Raw genomic sequence first — 24,703 nt, forward strand, 5'->3', positions numbered from 1 at the left:
CTATTTAAAAAGTTAAAGTTATTTTGACTGGCATCATTGTGTCCTTATAATAAAAAGATTGTATTTTTACTATACTGTTTGTATTAAGAAAACAATGATACCAGTCAAATTGAAGTCAACTATTTGAAAAGTTGAAGTTAACTATTGGAAAAGTTAAAGTTAACTTTTTGAAAAGTTGAAGTCAACTATTTGAAAAGTTGAAGTCAACTATTTGAAAAGTTAAAGTTAACTTTTTGAAAAGTTGAAGTTTACTATTGGAAAAGTTAAAGTTAACTTTTTGAAAAGTTAAAGTTAACTATTGGAAAAGATAGAGTTAACTTTTACAAAAGTTAAAGTTAACTATTGAAAAAGTTAAAGTTAACTTTTATAAAAGTTAAGGTTAACTATTGAAAAGTTAAATTTATTTTGACTGGTATCATTGTGTCCTTATAATACAAAGATTGTATTTTCACTATACTGTTGGTATTAAGAAAACAATGATACCAGTCAAATTGAAGTTAACTTTTGAAAAAGTTAAAGTTAACTTTTAGAGAAGTTAAAGTTAACTTTTTGAAAAGTTTAAGTTAACTATTGGAAAAGTTAAAGTTAACTTTTACAAGAGTTAAGGTTAACTATTGAAAATGTTAAAGTTAACTATTGAAAATGTTAAAGTTAACTTTTTGAAAAGTTAAGGTCAACTATTGAAAATGTTAAAGTTAACTTTTTGAAAAGTTAAGGTCAACTATTGAAAACACTTAAAGTTAACTTTTAGAAAAGTTAATGATAACTATTGGAAAAGTTAACCATCTACCAAATCTATTAAATCCTCACAATGTCAATAAAACCATGTTATCAATTCACTGAGTTAGAATGCTAAAGTGTTAGGGCTGTAATCGTTTTTAATTAACTTAGTATAAGTATGATAACCTCAAAATGTACACTGAGAGACCTTTGGAACTGTAGCGGAACAACATATGTGACAGCGGCTCCACTACAGTTTTGGTGTGCTGCCGTACAATTTTGGGTGTGTGACTGTCCAAAATGTTGGTGAGCAGCTTACCAAAGTAGTGGGGATACCGCCATTGGTTTGCAGCTTAACAACTTTAGGACTGTCACGCGCCCAAAATTGTACCGCAGCAACCCAAAAGTATAGTCTTATAGCGTTCCACCAAAATAGTCAGTAGCAGCCTATCGAAAGTCTGCTGTTGACCCAAAGCTTTCTCAGTGTAGTATATATTTAACATGAATCCATATTTTTAAATATTTAAAAGAAATTCAATTTTTTCAGTTTAAATTTATTAACTGGTAATTTAAATTTCATATGTATCCTCACGAGGTAAAGGGAACCTTACGTCCAAAAAAAATTAAGACTTAGTTATTAATACAATTCTATATAGTTTTTCAGTTGTTTTTTCATATACAAAAGTCAAAAATTGTTTTTACTTATACATTTTTTTATTCTTAACGATAAAACTTTTGTCAATTTGAAGTTTTTTATATGCAGATAGAAGGCGCTTTAAAAAATCGCTTTAAAATTTCTTATGAAAAACGCAAGGTCTTTTGTAGAATATACGAATAGGTTACGTTGTGCTTTATACAGGCAAGTTGACACTGAAAGAAATTATTCGTGATAACTGTGATAATTCTGGCTAATACAACCATATTGCCATTCCATTTTGTTTGTTTCAAATACGTCTGCGCACAACGCTTTTAACGAACGCATCTAACATCCTGTTTCACTCACGAAAGCTGGGTTCTTAATACTGACATTCAGTATGGTTGAATTAAACAGAAAACGGAATAGACAAAACTAATATAAAAATTGTAGTAAAACAATGAGACAAATCACAGAGTTACATTTAAATATGATTGACATTGTCATTTATATAAATGACATAAATAAATTTTTGAAATAGAATTATAATATAATAAATGTTTCCTCTGAAAAACTTTGTCAGCCAAAGTAGTACTTATGTTTTTCAAAATTGTGTTTATTGTTATTATGATGAGTTTCGCTAAAATAAAAGAACCTTATTTTCAAGTTACTGAAAATTTCCTAACCAAACTTTTATTGTTGATAATGTCAAAGCATTTCTTTCAGTGTAGTGTTTCCAACAAGCTGGTTTGGGTGTAGCACAAATTAATCTGTAATAGCACCAAGAAATCCTACAGTTCGTCTGTTGCAGTTTGTGAAACACACACACACAGTTTGGTTTGTGTATTCTCCAAACTCAACCGTTTGTGGATACATCAACCGTGGCTCATAGATGGCTCAGGAAATCCTGTAAATTTCACAAGAATTTTTTTCCGTGTATATATATATGTTGTTTACAAGGAATTCTCTCTGCTCCTTCACACTGAGAAAACTGGATAGCCAAAGTTAGAGGGTTAGGTTTTAAGTGTTAGCCTGATTCTCTAGATAGATAACTTTTTCCTCCGAGATAGTCAACTTGATCATCAAAGTATCTATTTATCCCTCCGAGATGGTTACAAAACATTTAACCTTAAATATAGTCTGTTTGTCCCTCCAGATAGTCTGTTGAATACTCCATTTTTCTCTGTGCATTATTGAAAAAGTTAAGATTAACTTTTAGGAAGTTAAAGTTAACTACTGGAAAAGTTAAAGTTAACATTTATAAAAGTTAAAGCTAACATTTGGAAAAGTTTAAACTAACATTTGAAGAAGTTAACCATTTATCAAATCTAGTAAAGCCTTACAATGTGGCTGAAATCATGTGATCAATTCACTGAGTCAGAATGCCAGACTGCTAGTGCAGAAGCTTATGACTGTAACCGTTTTTAAAGAATTCTGTATAAGCATGAACTGTAGATGCAAATGTGTCATTAATCAATTTCTTTCCAACAACTCATATAGAAGATTTTAGATGGCAACTGTCACATTAGTAGACAGAGTGTTAAAGTTAACATTTGGAAAAGTTGAATTTACTTTGTAGAAAATTCAAGTCAACTTTAAGAAACGTTTTATATATATATATATATATATATATATATATATATATATATATATATATATAACTTTTTTACATTAATATTTTTAAACTTAATAAGATGTATTCTTGTGACAGTGGAAGTCTTCATGCAAATATTCACTGATCTTTACATGAATAATGACGTTGCCTGAAGAATCAACTTCATATTGCCTTGTTATACATGACCGTGTAGTATAGTACGAACCAATCATTGGGATTATTAATAAGTTATAAGAAGTGGAGAGGGAAACAAAGTGGTGTGGAGGATGAAGTGGAGACGTATGTAAGACAAATTTCTGAAGCAGATACTCATTTCTATTCTAAAATGGAGTTCATAGTAGACGTTCAAGGTTTTAAAAAACCCTGCAATGAGTTTATTTTCAAAGAGTTGGCTATAGTGCCTCTGGAGTCAGATGCTCAACCAAGAGTTTACCTTTTTGAACCACCTTGTGCTTGGAATTCACTACCAGGACGTTATAAAAGTAAGAACCTGTGGTTGACGAATAATTATCATTTAATACCTTGGATGGCTGGAGATGTGTGCTACGATGAAGTTCGAACCATTTTACAAGATGCTTTACGAGGAGCAAAAACTATCTACGTTAAAGGTTGTGAAAAAAAGCAGTGGTTAGAAAAGTATTTAATGATTGTACACAATTTAGAAAAAATTGACTGTCCAGCGTTTAAGAATATTAAAACTGAATTATTACCACTTATATGTACACATCATATTGCACAAACTGAAAATTGTGCAGTAAACAATGTATTTAAGCTTCGAAATTGGTTTTTGAATGTTACAAGTGAATTGAGAAACTTTTCATATGGTATCGATGAAGTGGATGATGTGAATACTAATTTAAAATCATATTGTGAAAATTATGAAACACTATTGTAATAAGTTTTAATTTTCTATATACATATGAATAAATGAAATTTATAATTTTAAAAATGTTGGTTATCTTTCTTGATATACCTACTCCTTTAATATTATATACTTTAAATTTTTTTTTCCTTTAACTTTAATAAAAATTTACTTATACAATTTTATACAAAATTCAATTAATTTAAAAATTATTTGAAATATGAAGGTGAGGTAATAAAAGAATTAATTTAAAAGTAATTTTTTTATTATCTAAAACCTTTAAATATTTACATAATTTTTTACAATATAACCTTAGAATATATATTTTATTCAAATTCAATAACATTAAATTTGCCACCAATATATTTTAATCGCAACTTTTCCGATTGCACGGCTTCTTCCATCATTGTGAAGGAGGTAGGGTCAGCTTCAAATAGTTTTCGAACCTTGCCGGCAGAAAAGTGGTAAATGCAGCATCCAGGTCTACTACAATCCTAGAACCATATTTCGTCTGCACCTTGTTTATTTTAGTTACATTGTATGACTCATTAACAGTCAACTCAGAAAGTGGCTTCGTTGGTAGAAAGCTCTCCATACGATCAATGGCGTTGACTTTTTGGAACTCCATTGTTTTAATATCTGTAAGCAAAAAAAAAGATGGATTTTTTAATATTAAATTTGAAAAAGAAAAAAAAATTTGGAATATAAAATGTTTTAATTAAAGAAATGAAATTTACCTACCAAATGAGTAAATGATGATGTAGTTGTTAAAGCTGCTAGTACTGCTAATGTTGATGTAGATGCTGAAGCTGCTGGTACTGCTAAAGCTGCAAGAAATTTTAACAGAAGTTTCGAATCGTTGATTCCAACCTACCTTATATCCCGTAAACCCCACTCTTCTTCAACTCCCACTCTTTTACCCCCACTTTAATGACTGCGCACGCAACTACCTCAAAAGAAGAGTCATTTAGAAGACGTGTTCAAACTCGCATGAAAATGACGTCACTAAAAGGTTTCTTAAGGAATGTCTTTGTTATTATCTACAGGCATGTTAAAACCTGTCTGAAGGTTTTTTAGACAATGTCTTTATTCTATTCAAGATGCAGGTTGAAACATGCTTTAAAATTTTCAAACAATACTATTGTTATCTTGAAAAAAGGCAAGTTGAAACTTGCTTACATATTTTTGGACAATACATTTTTATCCCTATGGTGTTATAGTATTAGTGAAGCAAGCTGTGAGAGTCAGACAGACAGGTCTGACGCATGGAACTTTCACTCACTCAACGCGGTAACCGTACGCGCACTTTTGCTGCGCACTGGGCCTTACCACCACCCACCACCACCCACTCCCACTACCCACAACGCCTGCGCGGTATCTCGCGAACGCTTAATCCCTCGCGCTTCTCTATACGATTTTTGAAATTTCTGGTTTATACTAAGTGGGTGGTGGTGGTGGGTGGTAATATTGGAAATATATATATAAAGGAAAAAAGTGGGTGGGAGGGAGGGGGTGGTTAACTAAGAGCAATAGAAGAGGGTGGGTGGTATTTGCATATTCTACGTCCAAAAGGGTGGATAGTGGGAGGAATTTCCATAAACTAAAAGGGTTTACAATGAAAGTTAAATAATAAACAATAGAAAACGTATGCAAATTAAAAGGGTTAACTAATTTACATATGCAAATCAGATACCCCACCAACGATCTGTAACTTTTCTATATATTTAAATATATGCAAATTAAAAGGGTTAACTAATTTAAATATATGCAAATCAGGTACCCTACCAACGCTCAGTAACTTTGCCACATATTTAAATATATGCAAATTAAAAGGGTTAACTAATTTGAATATATGCAAATCAGGTACCCCACTAACGTCAATTAAAAGGGTTAACTAATTTAAATATATGCAAATTAGATACCCCACTAACGTCAATTAAAAGGGTTAACTAATTTAAATATATGCAAATGAGGTACCCCACCAACGGCCGGTAAATTACCTACATATACCCCACCAACGGTCGGTAACTTACCCTCTCGGTCGGTAAGTAGGAATCTACATTACCGATTTTATCCAGAACCGGCCTAGCTATACTACTTACGAGTTAAAACGCACCGTGAGTCTTTGTGTTAGGGTAGAATGGAAAGGGAAAGTTTGGCGCTATGGTTGGGGGGATCTGAGTCTCCAGTCTGGTCACACTGATCCACCCCGGTGACATTGCTCATTTTTTCCATTGTATGAAAAGACATGAGAGCTGAAAGTGTCCACCAGCTGGCGCCAACTATGCACGGGCCCTGTTTCAATTAAAATGCATGGGATATTGCAAAAAAATTAAATTTTCACTAATTAAAATTAATTAAATCGTATTTCTTTGTACACAATATTAATATAGAAACTTTTTAACATATTTTTTGATAGTTATTGCCTTATAAAAGAGTAGAATATTTAATTTATAACGAAATTTTCATCTCAGTTTTAAGCGGGAATTTCAAAAAAATTTTAATTATTATTATTATTTATTATAAATTTTTCTATTTCTTATCTACTCAATATAGTTTTGAAATATTAATAGTAGTAAATTAAAAAATAATTATAAATAATTATAAAAACTTACATATTTTTGAAAATCCCGCCAAAAATTTAGGTAGAAATTTCGTTCAATATGATTGAATTAATTTCAGTTAAAGAAAATACAATTTTTATGAATTATCCCATGTATTTTAATTGAATCAGGGCCTGTGCATAGCTGGCGCCATCGGTGTCAACTTTCAACAGTTGGTACACTTTCAACTCATCAATGCCATCGGGGTGCACTGATCTAACGCTGGGTCAAATCATACCTAACAAATCAAAGTTGTCCCTACACTGAGAAAAAAGAGGGCGCGTTGCAGCACATTTTCGATTCATGTTGCGCGACTCAACCCTGTGTTCTGCTAGACACTTTTCTGGGGCGTGCAGCGGACCCCTGAGTCGAGGCGAGCTGTATTTGAAGCGTATTACACGCTCTTTGGGGCGTGCTGCACGCCCCAGAAAGTGTGTAGAAGAATTCAGGGTTGAGTCGCGCAACATGAATCGAAAATGTGCTGTGACGTGCCCTCTTTTTTCTCAGTGTAAGTTCTCCGATTTTTGTGAAACTTTGAGAAATTGTAGGGGAATAAATGCAAATAAAAATTCCAAAAAAGATTTTCGAAAATTTTAAAAATTTGTGGTTGTTCAGGGTTTTCAAATTTTTTTTTTAAATTTTGAAAACGCAATATCTCAGAGACATATACAGTCAGGTCTCGCCAAGTGTCGTTTTCAGTAAGTGTCATGACTCACAAAGTGTCATCGTTCAAGACCCGACAAGTGTCACTTTCCCCACTTTTTTTTACCCTCTCCAATGCTAAAAATGGACTACCCAAAACCGGTTTGCAACATAAACCAATGAAATGACCACTTTTATTAAAGGGGCGTGGCTTAGGCCACTGACACTTACTGAGACAGACGGTCCCAAAAGATTCCCAGTTACGACACTTAGCGAGACCTGACTGTAAATAGATTTTAATGATTTTTTTAGGGATTACTTATTATTTACAAACAATTAAAATAAAAAAAATTGCAAAAAAAATTTTTTTTGTTTTAAATAAAAAATTTAAAAAATATTGTTTAAACAAATTTTTTGTTTCTAAGCGTGTCTTTAATTCTTTTCTAATAGCGATGTTTTGATTCCTTAGGATTTCACAAGTATTTTGACATAAAGAAATCGATGAAGACTCTTAAACTTTCGGAGATATTGTATTTTTTGTCTTTGCGCGCAGGGCCAAAAAGCGCACTGAAGCAAAGGCTCTGTGTACAAGGTAACGGTCAAAATTACTTAATACTTGCGTAAATTTTAAACAAAATGAATTCTTTCTTTTTTAAATCAATTAGTAACATTTTATTAATAAATAAATAATAAATGAATAATATTTAAATAATAAATAATTAAATAAAAAATAAAACTAGTAAATTTCAATCGAATTGAATTCTTTCTTTTTTAAATCAATTAGTAATATTTTATGAATAAATAAATAATAAGTTATTAATATATAACCAAATTAATGTAAATTAAAAAACAATAAAAAATTAAGAAATATCTCAAATAAGTTCCTAGTAGATTATTTGACTAATTTTTAACTACTCTGATTTGTTCAACAAGTCCTACATTAAATTAAAAAACTTGTATTTATCATCAAAAAGTAGTTAAAATAAATCAAATAAATAGAAAAAATCGAGTAATTCTTTATATGAAGAGCGCGCATGCGTAGACTCGACTCGGATAACTTTGTTCAGTCTCGTGACGCGACTGCGCGTCCGGAAAAGTAGATTCGTCAAAGATATGCTTCTAAGAGTCTCATTTTTAAATCAGCATTCGTTCGAGCTCCCTCCATGTTTGTAACAAGTGATAATTGTAGAACTAGGTGTTTTTAATAGTCTTTTTCGTAGTTAAAAAGAAATTATAAATTTAAACCTAAGGAAAAAATTAAAAAGAAACGCAAAGAAACTTATTTACATTTACTTAAACCTAAAAAAACAGAAAACTCAAATCAAACAAACAAACCTTAAACTACAAAAATGACACTGAAAAACATGCAATAAAACCTGAAACTATGAAAAAGACTATTAAAAAGACCTAGTTCTACAATTATCACTTGCTACAAACATGGAGGGTGCTCGAACGAATGCTGATTTAGAAATGAGACTCTTAGAACCCCCTCTTTGACAAATCCACTCTTCCGGACGCGCAGTCACGTTACAAGACTGAACGAAGTTATCCGAGTCGAGTCTACGCATGCGCGCTCTTCATATAAAGAATTACTCGATTCGCGAACTAGGTCTTCGCCTTATGTAAACGAATAAAATGTTACTTTTCCATTATATATTACTTTTTTATTTTTCTATTTATCTGATTTATTTTAACTACTTTTTTATGATTAAAACAGGTTTTTTAATTTCATGTAGGACTTGTTGAACAAATCAAAGTAGTTAAAAAGTAGTCAAATAATCTACTAGGAACTGTTTTTTAATTTACATTAATTTGTTTATTTTATTTTACGCAGACAAATTATTTGTTTATTTATTAATAACTTATTATTTATTTATTCATAAAATATTACTAATTGATTTAAAAAAAAAAGAATTCAATTCGATTAAAATTTACGAGTTTTATTTTTTATTTAACTATTTATTATTTAAATATTATTCATTTATTATTTATTTATTAATAAAATGTTACTAATTGATTTAAAAAAGAAAGAATTCAATTCGTTTGAAATTTACGCGAGTATTAGGTAATTTTGACCGTTACCTTGTTGTAATTTCATTTATTATTTATTTATGAATAAATTGTTACTAATTGATTTAAAAAAGAAAGAATTCAATTCGTTTGAAATTTACGCAAGTATTAGGTAATTTTGACCGTTACCTTGTACACAGAGCCTTTGCTTCAGTGCGCTTTTTGGCCCTGCGCGCAAAAATTTTTTTGCAATTTTTTTCATTTTAATTGTTTGTAAATAATAAGTCATCCCTGAAAAAATCATTAAAATCCATTTATATGTCTCTGAGATATTGCGTTTTCAAAATTTAAAAAAAAAATTTTAAAACCCTGAACAACCACAAATTTTCAAAATTTTCGAAAATCTTTTTTGGAATTTTTATTCACATGTATTCCCCTACAATTTCTCAAAGATTCACAAAAATCGGAGAACTGAGGGACAACTTTGATTTGTTAGGTATGATTTGACCCCGCTAGTATTTTCTCCCTCTATTAAGGAAGAATAATATAAGAACTTCTTCGTTTAACATTGTTTATCTTTTTATTCACAATTACAACTACCATAAGAATATCTTCGTCTGAAAATCTTACTGTTCTTTACTTCGTCTTCCAATAAAACTGACATAAGACTATCTCTATTCAAATTATAACCACGAATTTCTTTCTCTTTTCAAAACAAAATGCATAAGAATGTCTTACTTTACATAATTTGCATATCTACTCGTTTCTAAATAAGTATTAGAAATTAATATTATTAATTATGATATTATTTATATTATATATTTGTATTATAATTATTGTTATTAATTAACTATTATATTACCATTATGATAAATCTCTTAGCACCCAGAGTGTTTACCGATCGCTGTGCATTCAAGAGACAAGTACCTCAGTCGTTTTGGAGTTACATGTTTGGAATTTTTAAGAAATGGTCCTGCTCCCAGAGAAAATTGCGAATTTGGCCCAAGAGAGCAATTTTCTCAAGTGACAAGTTTCCTAGATGCATCCACAATTTATGGAAGTAACGTCGTACATAGCGATAGTTTACGAATTTTTAGAGATGGTAATAAAAATTCATTAATAAATAACTACCCCCTAACAACATCTGGATATTCAGGATATCTTAAGAACATCCTAGAGATATCAAAATTTCCGGATGTGACTAGGACGTCCGTAGGATACCCTTGAATATCCGTTGCTACTAGGGACAAATATTATAAAAATTTAGTTTATTAGACTAAGGGGTCGTTTATAAATTACGTAAGACATTTAGGGGGAGGGGATTCAGCCAGTTCTTACGAACAATAAAAAAATGGCGCTAATGCATGTAAATGATCTTACGGGGGGGTTAGGGGTGTCAAAAATATATCTTACGTAATCTGTAGACGGCACTTAATTTATGATTTATAATTTATATTTAAAGCACTGCAAAGACTGCTAAATTAATTTATTTTATTATTTAAAATGTCAACTTAACTGTAATACACACTACTTTTTTAAGTTGGCGACACGATAATTATGCGTACCCCAGTAAAAAGTGGGGAATTAAAAAGAATTGGAAATTTTTAAGTTTCAGCAGAAAAGGTTTAATTGTCAATTATTTTAAATTCCGTTTGTGTCCAATTCCTATGTATTCTTTTTTGAGGCTAATATTTCTCAAAAGTGAAATTCAATCAATTCCGTTTTAATGTTTCTATAATTTTCCAATTCCTTTGAATTTTTCACTTCTTACTGAGACATTATACATTACGGCTGATCGGTAATTGATATGAGACATTTAACAGACTATCTGGAATTAACCGCGTTATTCTTCTTTTGGTCCCTGGTCACAGTGGATTCATTAGTAATGATAAAGCAGATAAACTAGCCAAAGAAGGTGCTAAAGAATAATTTATTGGACCTGAGCCTTGTATTGGGAACCAATATAAATCCCAGGAGAAAAGCGGAATTCCGCAAACTTAATAGAAAAGAGGCGAAAATCATAATAGGGCTGCTGACCGGTCATTGTGCTTCACGTTATCATACTGCTGCCCTGATTTAAAAACACAATATCTACACTTTTTATCAAAAATGAGTTTTTTATACCGCTATGGATTCGAAAAAAAGACGAATTTTTCTATGCTAATTAAAATTATTGAACTTAATTAATTCTCGAATTATTTGGGTGTTAATTTTACTAAAGAGCACTATCTACATAAATTTCCGATGAATCCTGATGCTACAGGTTTATGAGGATTTCAGGCCGTCTGACAAGTAATTTCCTAATTGACAAAGCCTATCTACGTAGTTATGCTTTTTGAGATCACGAACTCGAGCTTTGTAGAGGCTTATTTCCTGATTTACTTGAGCTCAGTTCCATTGATTAAATACCATATTTACGTAGATATGCTATTTAGTATTCACTGCGATTTTGCACTTAATTAATTAGCACATCTAATGTTTATAATGAATGGATCAGGGTTCGTGGTGTATGAGAAATAAAAAAAGTTTACAAACACTACAAAATATAACGATTTAATAATAAACTCTAAAATATAATAATTACATGCGACAAATAAAATATAATAAACGATATAAAATAATAAAAACACGAACGCGAAATATTAAATGCAACGACTTTAAATGATAAGCGGAAAATATTTAATTAAACAATAAAAACGACGAAATAATACGAAAGTGCGGCGAATTACGGCAATACGGTTAATTTGCGGCAAACGACGGAATATTTAAATACGGACATGGACGCGACTACGTTCGGCAATTACAGATGCGTTTAAATAGAGAAAAGAACCATCTCTCTCTTCTTCGTTGCTACTCTTTTGTTGGTGATATTTCTTTACGTAATAATTAATTAATTAGTCCTGAAAAGGACTAATTATTGTTCGTTGATTCCTTTTATCGTCTCACGGCATCTTTGTCTTCTTCTTCGTAGTCAACTCGATGAGTAAAGCTCATCGAGTTGAACCGTTGTCTGGAATTAGACTCCAGGGAGTAAGGCTGAAGTCCCATGGCAGCGTTTTGCGTTTTGTAACTAGGCCATGAGTGTGAAAGAGATGAAGATATATGTTTGCTCTATTTGCACTCACGGGCTAGTTACAAAACGCAGCGCAAAACGCTGCCATGGGACTTCACCCTAAAGGTGGCTATACATTCCATGGTACGCGACGTGAACGTGTACGTTCCCCCATTTGATTAATCTTGTGACGTCACACGTTCACGTTTGCGTTCACCACAATGTATAGGCAGCTTAAGACTCCTTAACCGAGTGAAACCCGGGTGCGTAATGCGAATGCTCGCTCCGCGACCACTTCTTTTATACTGCCGCCACGCGAGCGAATAGCGCGTGATTGGTCGGTCACGAAGCGGTGGGGCGCTTGGAGACTCTACGCGGTGGGAGAGATCTCGCGAATTGCGCGGCACCCATACTAAACGCATTTTTCTTCGCGCATCTTTCGAGGTCAACGTTTCTCGTGTGTAAAATTGACAATATTAACGTCGACTGATATTCTTCGCTTATTTTCGTACATGGGTGATTCTCCGCGTAGCGCACAATTTAATGTCCCTCATGTTTTTTAAGCAATCAGTTTCATATATTCTAATAAATTCAACGTGGATAACTTATTTCCATGATAACAAATAAAAGTCTGTAGCCGTTTTCATTTAAAAGTTTATGATTTTACTTAAAAATCTGTTTTAAGGTGCCAAAACGTAATGGTCTAATCAGTCCCCACTACCATTTCATAAATAAAATGTTATTTTTTTAGTAAAATATAATAATAAATATAATGAATATTGCCATTTTCTTATTGTCTAAGTTAGTAGAATTGAGAAAAACAAAACACTTCTGGAAAAAAAATTTATTTTTTAATATTTTTGTAAAAATTTCTTGTCCCCCGTTTTCGCGTCGTGGTCTAATCACTTTGTAAAATTGAATAATTTGCATAAAGAATCAAATCGAAAAATTACTTAACATTAATAAAATGCATTAATAAACTCTCCTAAGTAAATTACTAAAAAATAAATTAATTAAAAATTTTTTTTTCTGTTTTATATGTGTTATAAGCATGAAAGTTGCATAGGGAATTACAGAATCGTCATGGTCTAATCATCACATATTTGCAATAAAATAAATAATTATTTATATTTTACCTCAAAACAAGTTTAGTAGTATAAAGTAAGTGAAAACAAAAGACGTGGAAAAAAAGAATTTTGGAAATCGATAATAATTTGTTTAAAAAATTAGTTTTTCTTGTGCGTCATGGTATAATCACAGCGTCATGGTTTAATCACTTTTTCATAGTAAGGCTTTTCTGTATTGAACTGTGTCACAGACGCACTTATAAGTGTAACGAAGATTTTAAGTTCAGGTAAATAATGAATAATCAAATTAATTTCTATAAATTACAGCATAAATTTCTATAAATTACCGCATAAATTTCCATATATTTCCACATATTTCCGAAATTTGTTTTCTTAATTACTAATTATGCAACAATTTACTGTTCATTGCCGCACAACTTTCGATAAAGAACTATGCTGAAAAATGGTCAAAATTTGCCCCTGAAGGGGATTGTAAAAGAAGCATATGTTTTTTCAGATTTTGACCTGCTTAATCCAAAAATCACCCTTAGAAAGTTCTGTATCTTGGGGAAAGGGTTGAAAAACCACCCTTAACTCACAGATACCATTTTCAATAAAAAACAGTAAAATGTGATAAAATTTTGTAAATAAGAAATGTTTACACTATCATTTATTAAAATAAGTAATAGCAACCGCATAATTTAAATCAAGATTACGACCCTTGCAGTATAAAAAACTACCCCCTCATACATTAACCCTTATGCCAAAACCCCAAAAAGGTATAAAACGTCAATATATTGATACATAACAAAGCAATAATTAACACAAGCCTACAAAATTTAGAATTTTGTCAGACCCACAAACGGGATAAGTCATTTCCGATGTAATTTGTCACCCTGAATCCAAAACTGGCAGCGAAATTGCTCTATCACGTCAGGATTCTGAGATATTCTAACCTAAAAGAGTAAAAAAGGCCATTTTTGGCAACATTCGACTCTCAATAAAATCCACAAAAATTTTTTTTATCATTCGAACAAATTTTAAAGGAAAGTACAATTATTCACCTTTCAAAATATGCTACACCCGATCCGATCCGACTTTTTTTCACTAAGGTACAACAATTTAAAGTTTAGGTTACACGACCTAAAAACTGAAAAAACTAAGAAAAGGATAATTGGAAAGGACTTTAACTTAAGCATCTGATTCTCAATATTTTGGGATCGTTGATTAGAAAACCGATGTCGGATTTTCAAAATTCAAAATTGCGGATCCAATATGGCGGCTGTCAAAATAAAAAATTGTTCGGATTCGCTTGAAACTTTTTACTCGGGGGTTTTTGAGGTCCCTAATTACGAATCTGATGTCAGATTTTTGAAATTCAAAATGGCGGATGTAATATGGCGACATATTTTTAAAAAATTTAACGGATTTGCTTGAAACTCTTCACTCGGGTGTTTTTAAGGTTGCTTATTACAAATCTGATGTCACATTTTCGAAATTTAAATTTACTGTGGATCTAATATGGTATTATATGTTAGTAAAATTGAAGAACGTAAAATTCGAACATTTAGGGCATAATTTATACACTCTTTTAGTAAAGAAAATTTAAAGTTTTATTTTTCTTTATGAACCTTTACACATTTTTCTTCAAAAGATTTTCGTATAGTTAGTTTCGTTTTTAGAATATAATACAGAATCACTTCTTTGCTTATATCTAGACCTGTAAATACATCTTTTCTCAATTTAGATATCTATGGGTGTGGAAATCTTTTTTTCAATTACGCCAAAGACTTCGAATTTCACGTTTTTCGATTTTACTAACATATAATACCATATTAGATCCACAATTATTTTAAATTTCGAAAATGTGACATCAGATTCGTAATTAGCGACCTTAAAAACCCCCGAGTAAAAAGTTTCAAGCGAATCCGATCAATTTTTTATTTTGACAGCCGCCATATTGGATCCGCCATTTTGAATTTTGAAAATCCGACATCGGTTTTCTAATCAACGATCCCAAAATATTAAGAATCAGATGCTTAAGTTAAAGTCCTTTCCAATTATTCTTTTCTTCGTTTTTTCAGTTTTTAGGTCGTGTAACCTAAACTTTAAATTGTTGTACCTTAGTGAAAAAAAGTCGGATCGGATCGGGTGTAGAATATTTTGAAAGGTGAATAATTGTAATTTTCTATAAAATTTGTTCGAATGATAAAAAAAATTTTTTGAGGATTTTATTGAGAGTCGAATGTTGCCAAAAATGGCCTTTTTTACTCTTTTAGGTTAAAATATCTCAGAATCCTGACGTGATTGAGCAATTTCGCTGCCAGTTTTGGATTCAGGGTGACAAATTACATCGGAAATGACTTATCCCGTTTCTGGGTCTGAAATTTGTAGGCCTGTGTAATCCTTCAAAAATAAACAACGCTTACCACTGCTGTTGAAATATCGGCCACCCCTAAATATGTTAAAAAACCACCTCTAAACAACCAAAAATGGAAAAAAATTCCAAATGTCGTGGACTAAGATTCTAATGTTTTTGTTAAAGAGTTATGCCTACCAATAACAAATAAGCAACTATTGTTACATCCACCATTAACCATATTAACACTAATTTGATATGGTGATAATCAATTTATATCAATCAATAAAGAAAACACATAAAATATTCAAACCGTGAAGGTAAAGTCTTTGCTTGTCCAATCAATAAAGATCAGGGCTGAGGGATCAAACCACTAAAGGTAAGATACATTGTTGTCCAATCAATGAAGATCAGGGTTATTAGGTCCAACGACAGAAGGTAAGAAACATTGTTGACCAATCAATAAAGATCAGGGATTCAGGTCCAACCACTGAAGGTAAGATACATTGTTGTCCAATCAATAAAGAAAAGGGTTATCAGGTCTAACCACTGCAGGTAAGAAACATTGTTGACCACTCAATGAAGATAAGTGTTATCAGGTCCAACCACTTAAGGTAAGAAACATTGTGGACCAATCAATGAAGATCAGGGTTACTAGGTCTAACCACTGAAGGTAAGAAACATTGTTGTCCAATCAATGAAGATCAGGGTTATCAGATTCAACCACTTAAGGTAAGAAACATTGTTGACCAATCAATGAAGATCAGGGTTATCAGGTCCAACCACTCATTAGACAACAATGTTTCTTACCTTCAGTGGTTGGATCCCATAACCCTGATCTTCATTGATTGGTCAACAGTTTCTTACCTTCAGTGGTTGGACCTGATAACCCTGATTTTCATAGATTGGACAGCAATGTATCTTACCTTCAGTGGTTGGACCTGATATCCCTGATCTTCATTGATTGGTCAACAATGTTTCTGACCTTCTGTGGTTAGACCTAATAACCCTGATCTTTATTGATTGGACAACAATATATCTTACCTTCAGTGGTTGGATCCCTTAGCCCTTGGGGTCGATTACGTAACTTATTCCGGATCCCACATTCCACATTCCGGATTCCAAATTTCGGATTCCACATTCCGGATTCCACATTCCATATTCCGGATCCCACATTCCGGATTCCACATTCCGTATTCCACATTCCAAATTCCACATTCCGGATTCCACATTCTGGATTTCAAAATCCCCATTCCGGATTCCACACTCTAAATTCCGGATTCCACATTCCATATTTCACATTCCGAATTCCACATTCCAAATTCCACATTCCATATTCCGGATTTCAAATTCCACATTCCGGATTCCACATTTTGGATTCCATATTCCACATTCCGGATTCCACATTTCACATTCCGGATTTCACAATTCGCATTCCGGATTCCAAATTTCGGATTCCACATTCCGAATTCTACATTCCAGATTGCACATTCCGAATTCCACATTTCACATTCCGCATTCCACATTTCATATTCCACATTTCACATTCCGGAATCCACATTTCGGATTTCACATTCCGCATTCCACATTCCGGATTCCGGATCCCACATTAAAAACAGAGTACAAATGAGAAATCTTAAAGGTTTATTACCGTAAGTGAGACGAAATTCACTCATGTAGGGTAAATTCGCTTAACCGATGTCTATTTTTTAAAATTCGATTAACATACTTTTTAGACAGAAATATTTAAGATTTACAATTGTTTTGGTTAATATAAATGCTAAACTTTAATTTAAAATTTATTTGCAGCAAATTCATTCGTAACTTTCAGTAGAAATTATATTTAAAACACAAGTGAATAATTTTTATATTGAACAAGTAGTATGAAAAAGTAGGGAATAAAGCTTTACTTCAAAATTTTTTAGTTGAATACTTCAGAACATTACATTTCCTGTATCTCTAACATGATTTTCATAAAGCACAAAAATTAAAGCAATAAACAGATTCTGCAAAAAATCAATTGAAAAAAAATTCAAATTTGTTGTGTAAATTCGCTCAGGAAATAAGTCTACAAAAAAGATGTTTGGGCCTGTATATTTTAAGTATGTTAATTACTTTAATTTATAATTCGATTTTTTAAATAATAGTTCTCTTATAACTACACTGAAAAAAATACATGAGACATTTTCAACTACATCCCCTTAGTAGAGTAAAAAGTAATAAAACGAACTACTTTTTTAGTTAGTCTGGCTACTTTTGATACTTATTTTAACTGTTTTATGTTGTTAAAAATTATTAATTAAATTAATGTAATTTTATAGTTAACTTTGTAACTGCAGGTATGTTACAGAAATGACTACAGAAAGTAGTAGATTCTACTACTTAAAGTAGTTCGATAGACTAATTTTGTAGTAGTTTTTACTTCTTCTAGGAGTTGAATTATTTTCCATGTAATTTATGTTATAGGTTTTTATAGAAGTTTATCAACTGTGAAAAGTTGTAAATGCATCTACTTTAAGTAGTAAAATTAACTACAGTTATCAGTTGAACTGTGTCAGGAATGCCTTTAAGTATTAAGCAACTCATCGAAGCGGGCGAGCGTGGTTAGGTGGTTGGGTTATCGGTTTACGAATGTTAGGGTCGAGCGTTCAACTCCCGACGTTTAGAGATTTTTCTCCGTTAGGTATATAGACATTAAATAAATAAGGTATAGGTAAACAAATGTGGGTAGGGGGAAATATAAAAAAATACAACTCGATAATATTTATAATAAATTATAAATAATTTTATTTTACCATTTTCAGTAGTTGTCTTTATTACTGAGTTATCTTAGTAACTTTAACTACATATCAGCAGTTAATTCTACTGCAAAACTGTCATTGGTTCCTATTTAACTAAGAAAAGTAGTTAATGCAACTGTATTATCACTTCATTCAACTACATATCTGATAATTAATGTAAGTTCAAAATTATCTTTGGGGACTTATTGAACTAAGGAAAGTAGTTAAAAAGTAGTCAAATCTACTAAGAATTTTTTTCAGTGTAAAAATTAAACGATTTAAAACGGTTTAAGCACTAAACTGTCAAACTTAACCTTGTTTTTTATGGTTATGAGTACGTTTGATTGAATGATTGAATCTAATTATTGATAAAACAATATTAAATATTTATTCCAATAACTTTGTATATTGTTCTTAATTTTTTTCTTTATTGATTCTAAAGAATATTTAGTTTCATTTTTGCAGATTATAATATATTTTGCCAGAACAATAATGGTGAGCGAATTTACCCATCATTTAAAGGTAAAGTCGCTCACAAAAAAACAGCTTATAAATAATTTTCTGCAACATATTTTAATTTCTTTATGCAGTAATAGGAAAGATAAAGGGTTAAAGATTATATATTTTCAGTGCCAATGCTTATTTTCATCGTTTCCCGAAGTTATTTAAAAAAGAATTGAAAAATTGAGCGAATTTAGCCTTACTTACGGTACCTAACATTTTAAATAAGGAATCGAATCGGTTTTTTGAAATTGGTTTGGTAGATTTCGAGAAAAGTTGCTCCCCGAAGAAAAGGTACCTTTAGGAAGACGCTGCCTACAGCTGCGATACGTAACTAAATTTGCTTCAAAAAGTTTCTAAAATTCTTTCCACGAAATGTAAAGCAAGGTCCAAAAAGCATTTTGGAAAAAACGGTTATATTTTTTTCACAATAAAAGTTTTAAAAAATGTTTTTTGTCAATCTTATATCAGAAAAAGTCCCCTTATCACAAATGCAGCACAAACATGGAGAAAAATGTATATTAAAAATTTGAGTATACTAGATATTAAGAAAAGATACTAATAAATATTATCTGGATGTTATGATTTAATATCTTAGATGGTAATCCTCCTACAGTTTTATTGTTTTTAAATTTTGTAGGAAATAAATTTATAATTGGTTTAAAATTAATTTTGACTAATTCATATTTAATTTGACTTTAAACGCAACTATGTTTAGCTTTAAATTACACTGAGTGTTTTATTTATATTGATACTGGTCACTGTAGAGGGGAGTAACTGGATCAAAGGACAGTTTGATTCTTTAAATAAAATTCGAATTCACAAAAATTAAATAAAGAATAAAAGGCTCGAATTGAATAACCATAAAGGCGCAGTTCGGTATTCACGTTGTGTGTGTGTGTACTCTAATATTCAGAGAATATCTAACTCAACGTTGAAAGATATCGAGAGGCAACCACCTCGATACTTTCCGATAATTAGAGTGCCGAGAGGCAACCAGCTCGGGGTACTCTAATATTGAGAGGATAACCGACTCAATACTGTGCTATGTTTAAAGACGGCGGGGAGGGGGTGCATGCAAATAAATGAATTTAATCGAATCAAAAGCATGTAAAATTTCAAAGACAGTTTATTTTTAAAAGTACAAATCGATGAAAAAGTTTAAGTATCGGAGCTCGGGAAAATATTCTAAGTTCCTAAGGACGAAAAATAGTCTGAGTCCAAAGTTGGACGGAAATATTCTAAGTTCAAAGTTAATCAAAAATATTCTAAGTCCGAAGTTTGACGAAAATATTTTAAGTCCAAAGTTGAACGAAAATATTCTAAGTTCAAAATTGGACGAAAATATTCTAAGTTCAAAAATGGATGAAAATATTCTAAGTCCTTCCCAAAATGTACAGTGGGAGAATTTCTCTAAGAGAGAGGGCAAGATCGCGTCTGCGCTCCCTATCTCTGACACAAAACGATGCGCGTACGGTTCACGCGTTTCGCTTAGACCAGAGGTAGAGTCGCGCGTCTTCTCGCGAGTTTTTCCTATACCTCAAAGAATTCTCTTGAAATAAAATAAAATTACTCAGCCTTTCCTAATTACTAATTAACTAAATTTACTTAACTTCTAATTAAAACTAAAATTACAACTAAATCATAATGCACGGTATTATTAGATTATAAAAATATTATATATTAAACTATATACCGTAAGTGAGGCTAAATTCGCTCATGTAGGGTAAATTCACTCAACCGATGTCTATTTTTTAAAATTCGATTAACATACTTTTTAGACAAAAATATTTAAGATTTACAATTGTTTTGGTTAATATAAATGCTAAACTTTAATTTAAAATTTATTTGCAGCAAATTCATTGGTAACTTTCAGTAGAAATTATATTTAAAACACAAGTGAACAATTTTCATATTGAACAAGTAGTATATAAAAAAGTAGGGAATAAAGCTTTACTTCAAAATTTTTAAGTTGAATACTTCTGAACATTACATTTCCTTCAGCATTAGACTCAAAAATACATTTCAAATTGTTAATGAATGTTATTTACTAGTATTGCTTCGAAAAACCCTTTGTTTAAACAATTTGCCGCGAAAGAATGTCTAAAAGAAAGTCTAAAAAGTAAACTAAAAATGGTATTACAATTTTCCTTTAGGATAGTAACATTGGCTCGGCCAAGACAATGCGGGAACGAAAAAAAATGTTTTGTTTTTTCCCTACCATTTAGTGACCTGTATCAATATGACTCTCGAATTAAATTTTTTTAAATAAATAAACGAAAGATACACCCCGAGCATGCTCGGGTAAAACAGTATGGGGGTTAAATAGTATAATCTGTAAATGTGAAGTTAATTCAGGGTGTCTGCTGGTCCTGGAATTCCTGGAAATGTCCTGAAATTTGAAAAAATAGCCTGAAATGTCCTGGATCTTTAACTTTTGTCCTTGAATTTTCCATATTTTACTTAAAAATATTCATTAATTAAAAAATTTTACTCAAACTATAAAAAAAATAATTTTTTAGATCTATTAAAAAAGAATTCAAATTTAAAGTTGGATTAAAGAAATAGTTAACTACCATATTGATTTTTAACGCTTCATATCGTAATCACAAGCTAATCGTAATATAAAATAATATTATCCATTTTAATGTTTTGGAAAAATTAAAAATTTGTCCTGGAATGACCTGAAAATGTCCTGGAATTTAAAATCATATTTTTAGTAGACATACTGGGTTATGTTTAAACAAGTTTTTCAGGCTATTTTTTCAAATTTCAGGACATTTCCAGGAATTCCAGGACCAGCAGACACCCTGAATTAACTTCACATTTACAGATTATACTATTGAACCCCCATACGGTTTTACCCGAGCATGCTCGGTGTGTATCTTTAGTTCATTTATTTAAAAAAATTTAATTTGAGAGTCATATAAATAAAACACTCACAATCAGTGTAATTTGAAGCTAAACATAGTAACCGTTTTTCCAAAATGCTTTTTGGACCTTGCTTTACATTTCGTGGAAAGAATTTTAAAAACTTTTTGAAGCAAATTTAGTTACGTATCGCAGCTGTGGGTAGCGTCTTCTTAAAGGTACCTTTTCTTCGGGGAGCAACTTTTCTTAAAAATCTACCGAACCGATTTCAGAAAACCGATTCGATTCCTTATCTTAAATGTTAGGTAATAAACCTTTAAGATTTCTCATTTGAACTCTCTGTTTTTAATGTGGGATCCGGAATGTAGAATGCGGAATGTGAAATCCGAAATGTGGGATGTGGAATGTGGATTCCGGAATGTGAAATGTGGAATATGAAATGTGGAATCCGGAATGTGAAATGTGGAATTCGGAATGTGCAATTTGGAATGTAGAATTCGGAATGTGGAATCCGAAATTTGGAATCCGGAATGTGGAATATGGAGTCCGGAATGTGAAATGTGGAATCCGGAATGTGGAATTTGGAATGTGGAATCCGGAATGTGGAATTCGAAATCCGGAATATGGAATGTGTAATTTGGAATCCGAAATGTGGAATATGGAATTCGGAATTTAGAATGTGGAATCCGGAATAGGGATTTTGAAATCCAGAATGTGGAATGTGGAATCCGGAATGTGGAATACGGAATGTGGAATCCGGAATGTGGAATATGGAATGTGGAATCCGAAATTTGGAATGTGAAATCCGGAATGGGGAATGTGGGATCCGGAATAAGTTACGTAATCGACCCCCTGATCTTTATTGACTGGACAACCACAGACTTTACCTTCAAGGTTTGAATATTTTATGTTTTTTTATTGATTGAAATAAATTGATTATCACCATATCAAATATTTATTTAAAGTGTCATAAATAGCAAAATAATTTAGTTTTTAATTTGTAACTTCGGAGGTAATTTTTTTAAAGATGATATAGGGATGGTTTCTGATCATGATTAAAAGTTGTTGAGTTAATGGTGGATGTAACAATAGTTGTTTATTTGTTATTTGTAGGTTTAACTCTTTAACAAAAACATTAGAATCTTAGTCCATGACATTTCGAGTTTTTTTTCGTTTTTTGGTGTTTAGGGGTGGTTTTTTATCATATGTAGGGGTGTCCGATATTCCTACAGTAGTGGTAAACGTTGTTTATTTTTAAAGGATTAATTATTGATTTATTATGTATCAATATATTGACGTTTTATAACATTTTGGGGTTTTGGCATAAGGGTTGATGTATGAGGGGGTAGTTTTTTAAACTGCAAGGGTCGTAATCGTGATTTAAATTATGCGGTTGTTATTACTGTTACCTTATTTTATTAAATTAGAGTGTGAAGATTTCTTATTCACATAATTTTATCATATTTTACTGTTTTTTATTAAAAACAGTATTACTGAGTTAAGGGTGGTTTTTCAACCCTTTCCCCAAGGTTTAGAACTTTCTAAGGGTGATTTTCGGATTCAGCAGGTCAAAATCTATAAAAACATATACTTCTTTTACAATCCCCTTCGGGGGCAAATTTTGACTATTTTTCAGCATCGTTCTTTCCATAAACTACCAAATTCAAAATTTTTAATAATAATTTAAACATTACATATTTTTATGAATTATCGCGAAAATTTCCATAAATTTTCATAAATTTCCATAAATTACCGAAATAATAATTTTTAAATGAGATTTACGCTATAATATTGTTTAAATTACCGCAAAATTTTTTTTGACAGAACCTGTTCAAACAGTGAATTTGTTAATTACTATACTTGTTTACAACAAAAATTATAAACAATTTTTCCGGCCCGCTATGGATTTTTCTTTCTGAAGCCTTTATCTTCAAAAAAATATATTAATAATAATCATAACGATAAAATTTTTTTTTTAAATTTCATAAACCAAATCGTGCGCTACGCGGAGAATCACCCACATAGGTGATTCTCCGCGTAGCGCAGAACTTGTTTTTTTTCATGTTGTAATGGAAAAATAATAAATAATTTTTATATATTTTTACAATTCCAACGTGAAAAGGTTATCTATATGTTTAGAAACAAAAACCAATAATTACTTTTGTATCTAATATTATAATTTTTCATAAATAAGCGGTTTTAAGGCTGAAAACGTCAAAATTTTACCTGTCCCCACAGGAAGTTTAGAAAAAAAAGTTAATAATAATTTTAGTAATATGCAATAATAAATACAATTACTATTGACATTTTAGTATCGTCTACTTTAGTACAGTTGAATAAAAAAATTTTTTTTTTTAAATTCATTTTATATATGTTTTTTTTCAGTTTATGCTTGACAGCAAATTTGGATGCTATTCATTATTTTATTAACAAGCAGTAAATTATTTAAATGAAAATCAAATGTTAACTTGAAATTACTTTTGTAAACACAAAAAATAACTTCCTTAAGTTAATTCAGGAAAAAGAATCAATGTTCTTATTGATTTATTCATTTTTCACTCATTTTAAGTTGGAAATTTAATAAGGGAATCACAAAATAATCTCCACCGACCCTTAAATATTTTACCACAAATTAAACAATTATTTATAAAAAAGGTTAAATAAAGCGTAGTTATATTGTTTTGGTCAATACGAATGAGATCCACTTTAAACCGATTACCAAAATCTAAATTTTTAATATTAATTGAAATTTTACATATTTTTATGAATTATCGCGAAAATTTCCATAAATTTCTAAAAATTTCTATAAATTTCCATAAATTACCAAAATAATAATTTTTAAATGAGATTTACGCTATAATATTGTTTAAATTACCGCAAAATTTTTTTTGACAGAATGTGTCCAAACAGTGAATTAGTTAATTACTACACTTGTTTACTACAAAAATTATAAATAATTTTTCCGGCCCGCTATGGATTTTTCTTTT

General features: G+C 31.0%; 1 protein-coding gene across 1 annotated transcript in view; it reads left to right on the forward strand.

Annotated features, from left to right (window-relative positions):
- Positions 1 to 7,220: 7,220 nt before the first annotated feature.
- Positions 7,221 to 24,703, forward strand: part of LOC122505028 (chorion peroxidase-like) — a 113,981-nt gene continuing 96,498 nt past the window's right edge. The window contains exons 1-2 of the mRNA XM_043616439.1: positions 7,221 to 7,238; positions 9,969 to 10,188. Coding sequence (XP_043472374.1) covers positions 7,221 to 7,238; positions 9,969 to 10,188 — 238 coding nt within the window. The remainder of the gene's footprint in view (positions 7,239 to 9,968; positions 10,189 to 24,703) is intronic.

This window comes from Leptopilina heterotoma, unplaced genomic scaffold (genome assembly GCF_015476425.1).
Source record: "Leptopilina heterotoma isolate Lh14 unplaced genomic scaffold, ASM1547642v1 Lhet_332, whole genome shotgun sequence".
NCBI classification, from domain to species: domain Eukaryota; kingdom Metazoa; phylum Arthropoda; class Insecta; order Hymenoptera; family Figitidae; genus Leptopilina; species Leptopilina heterotoma.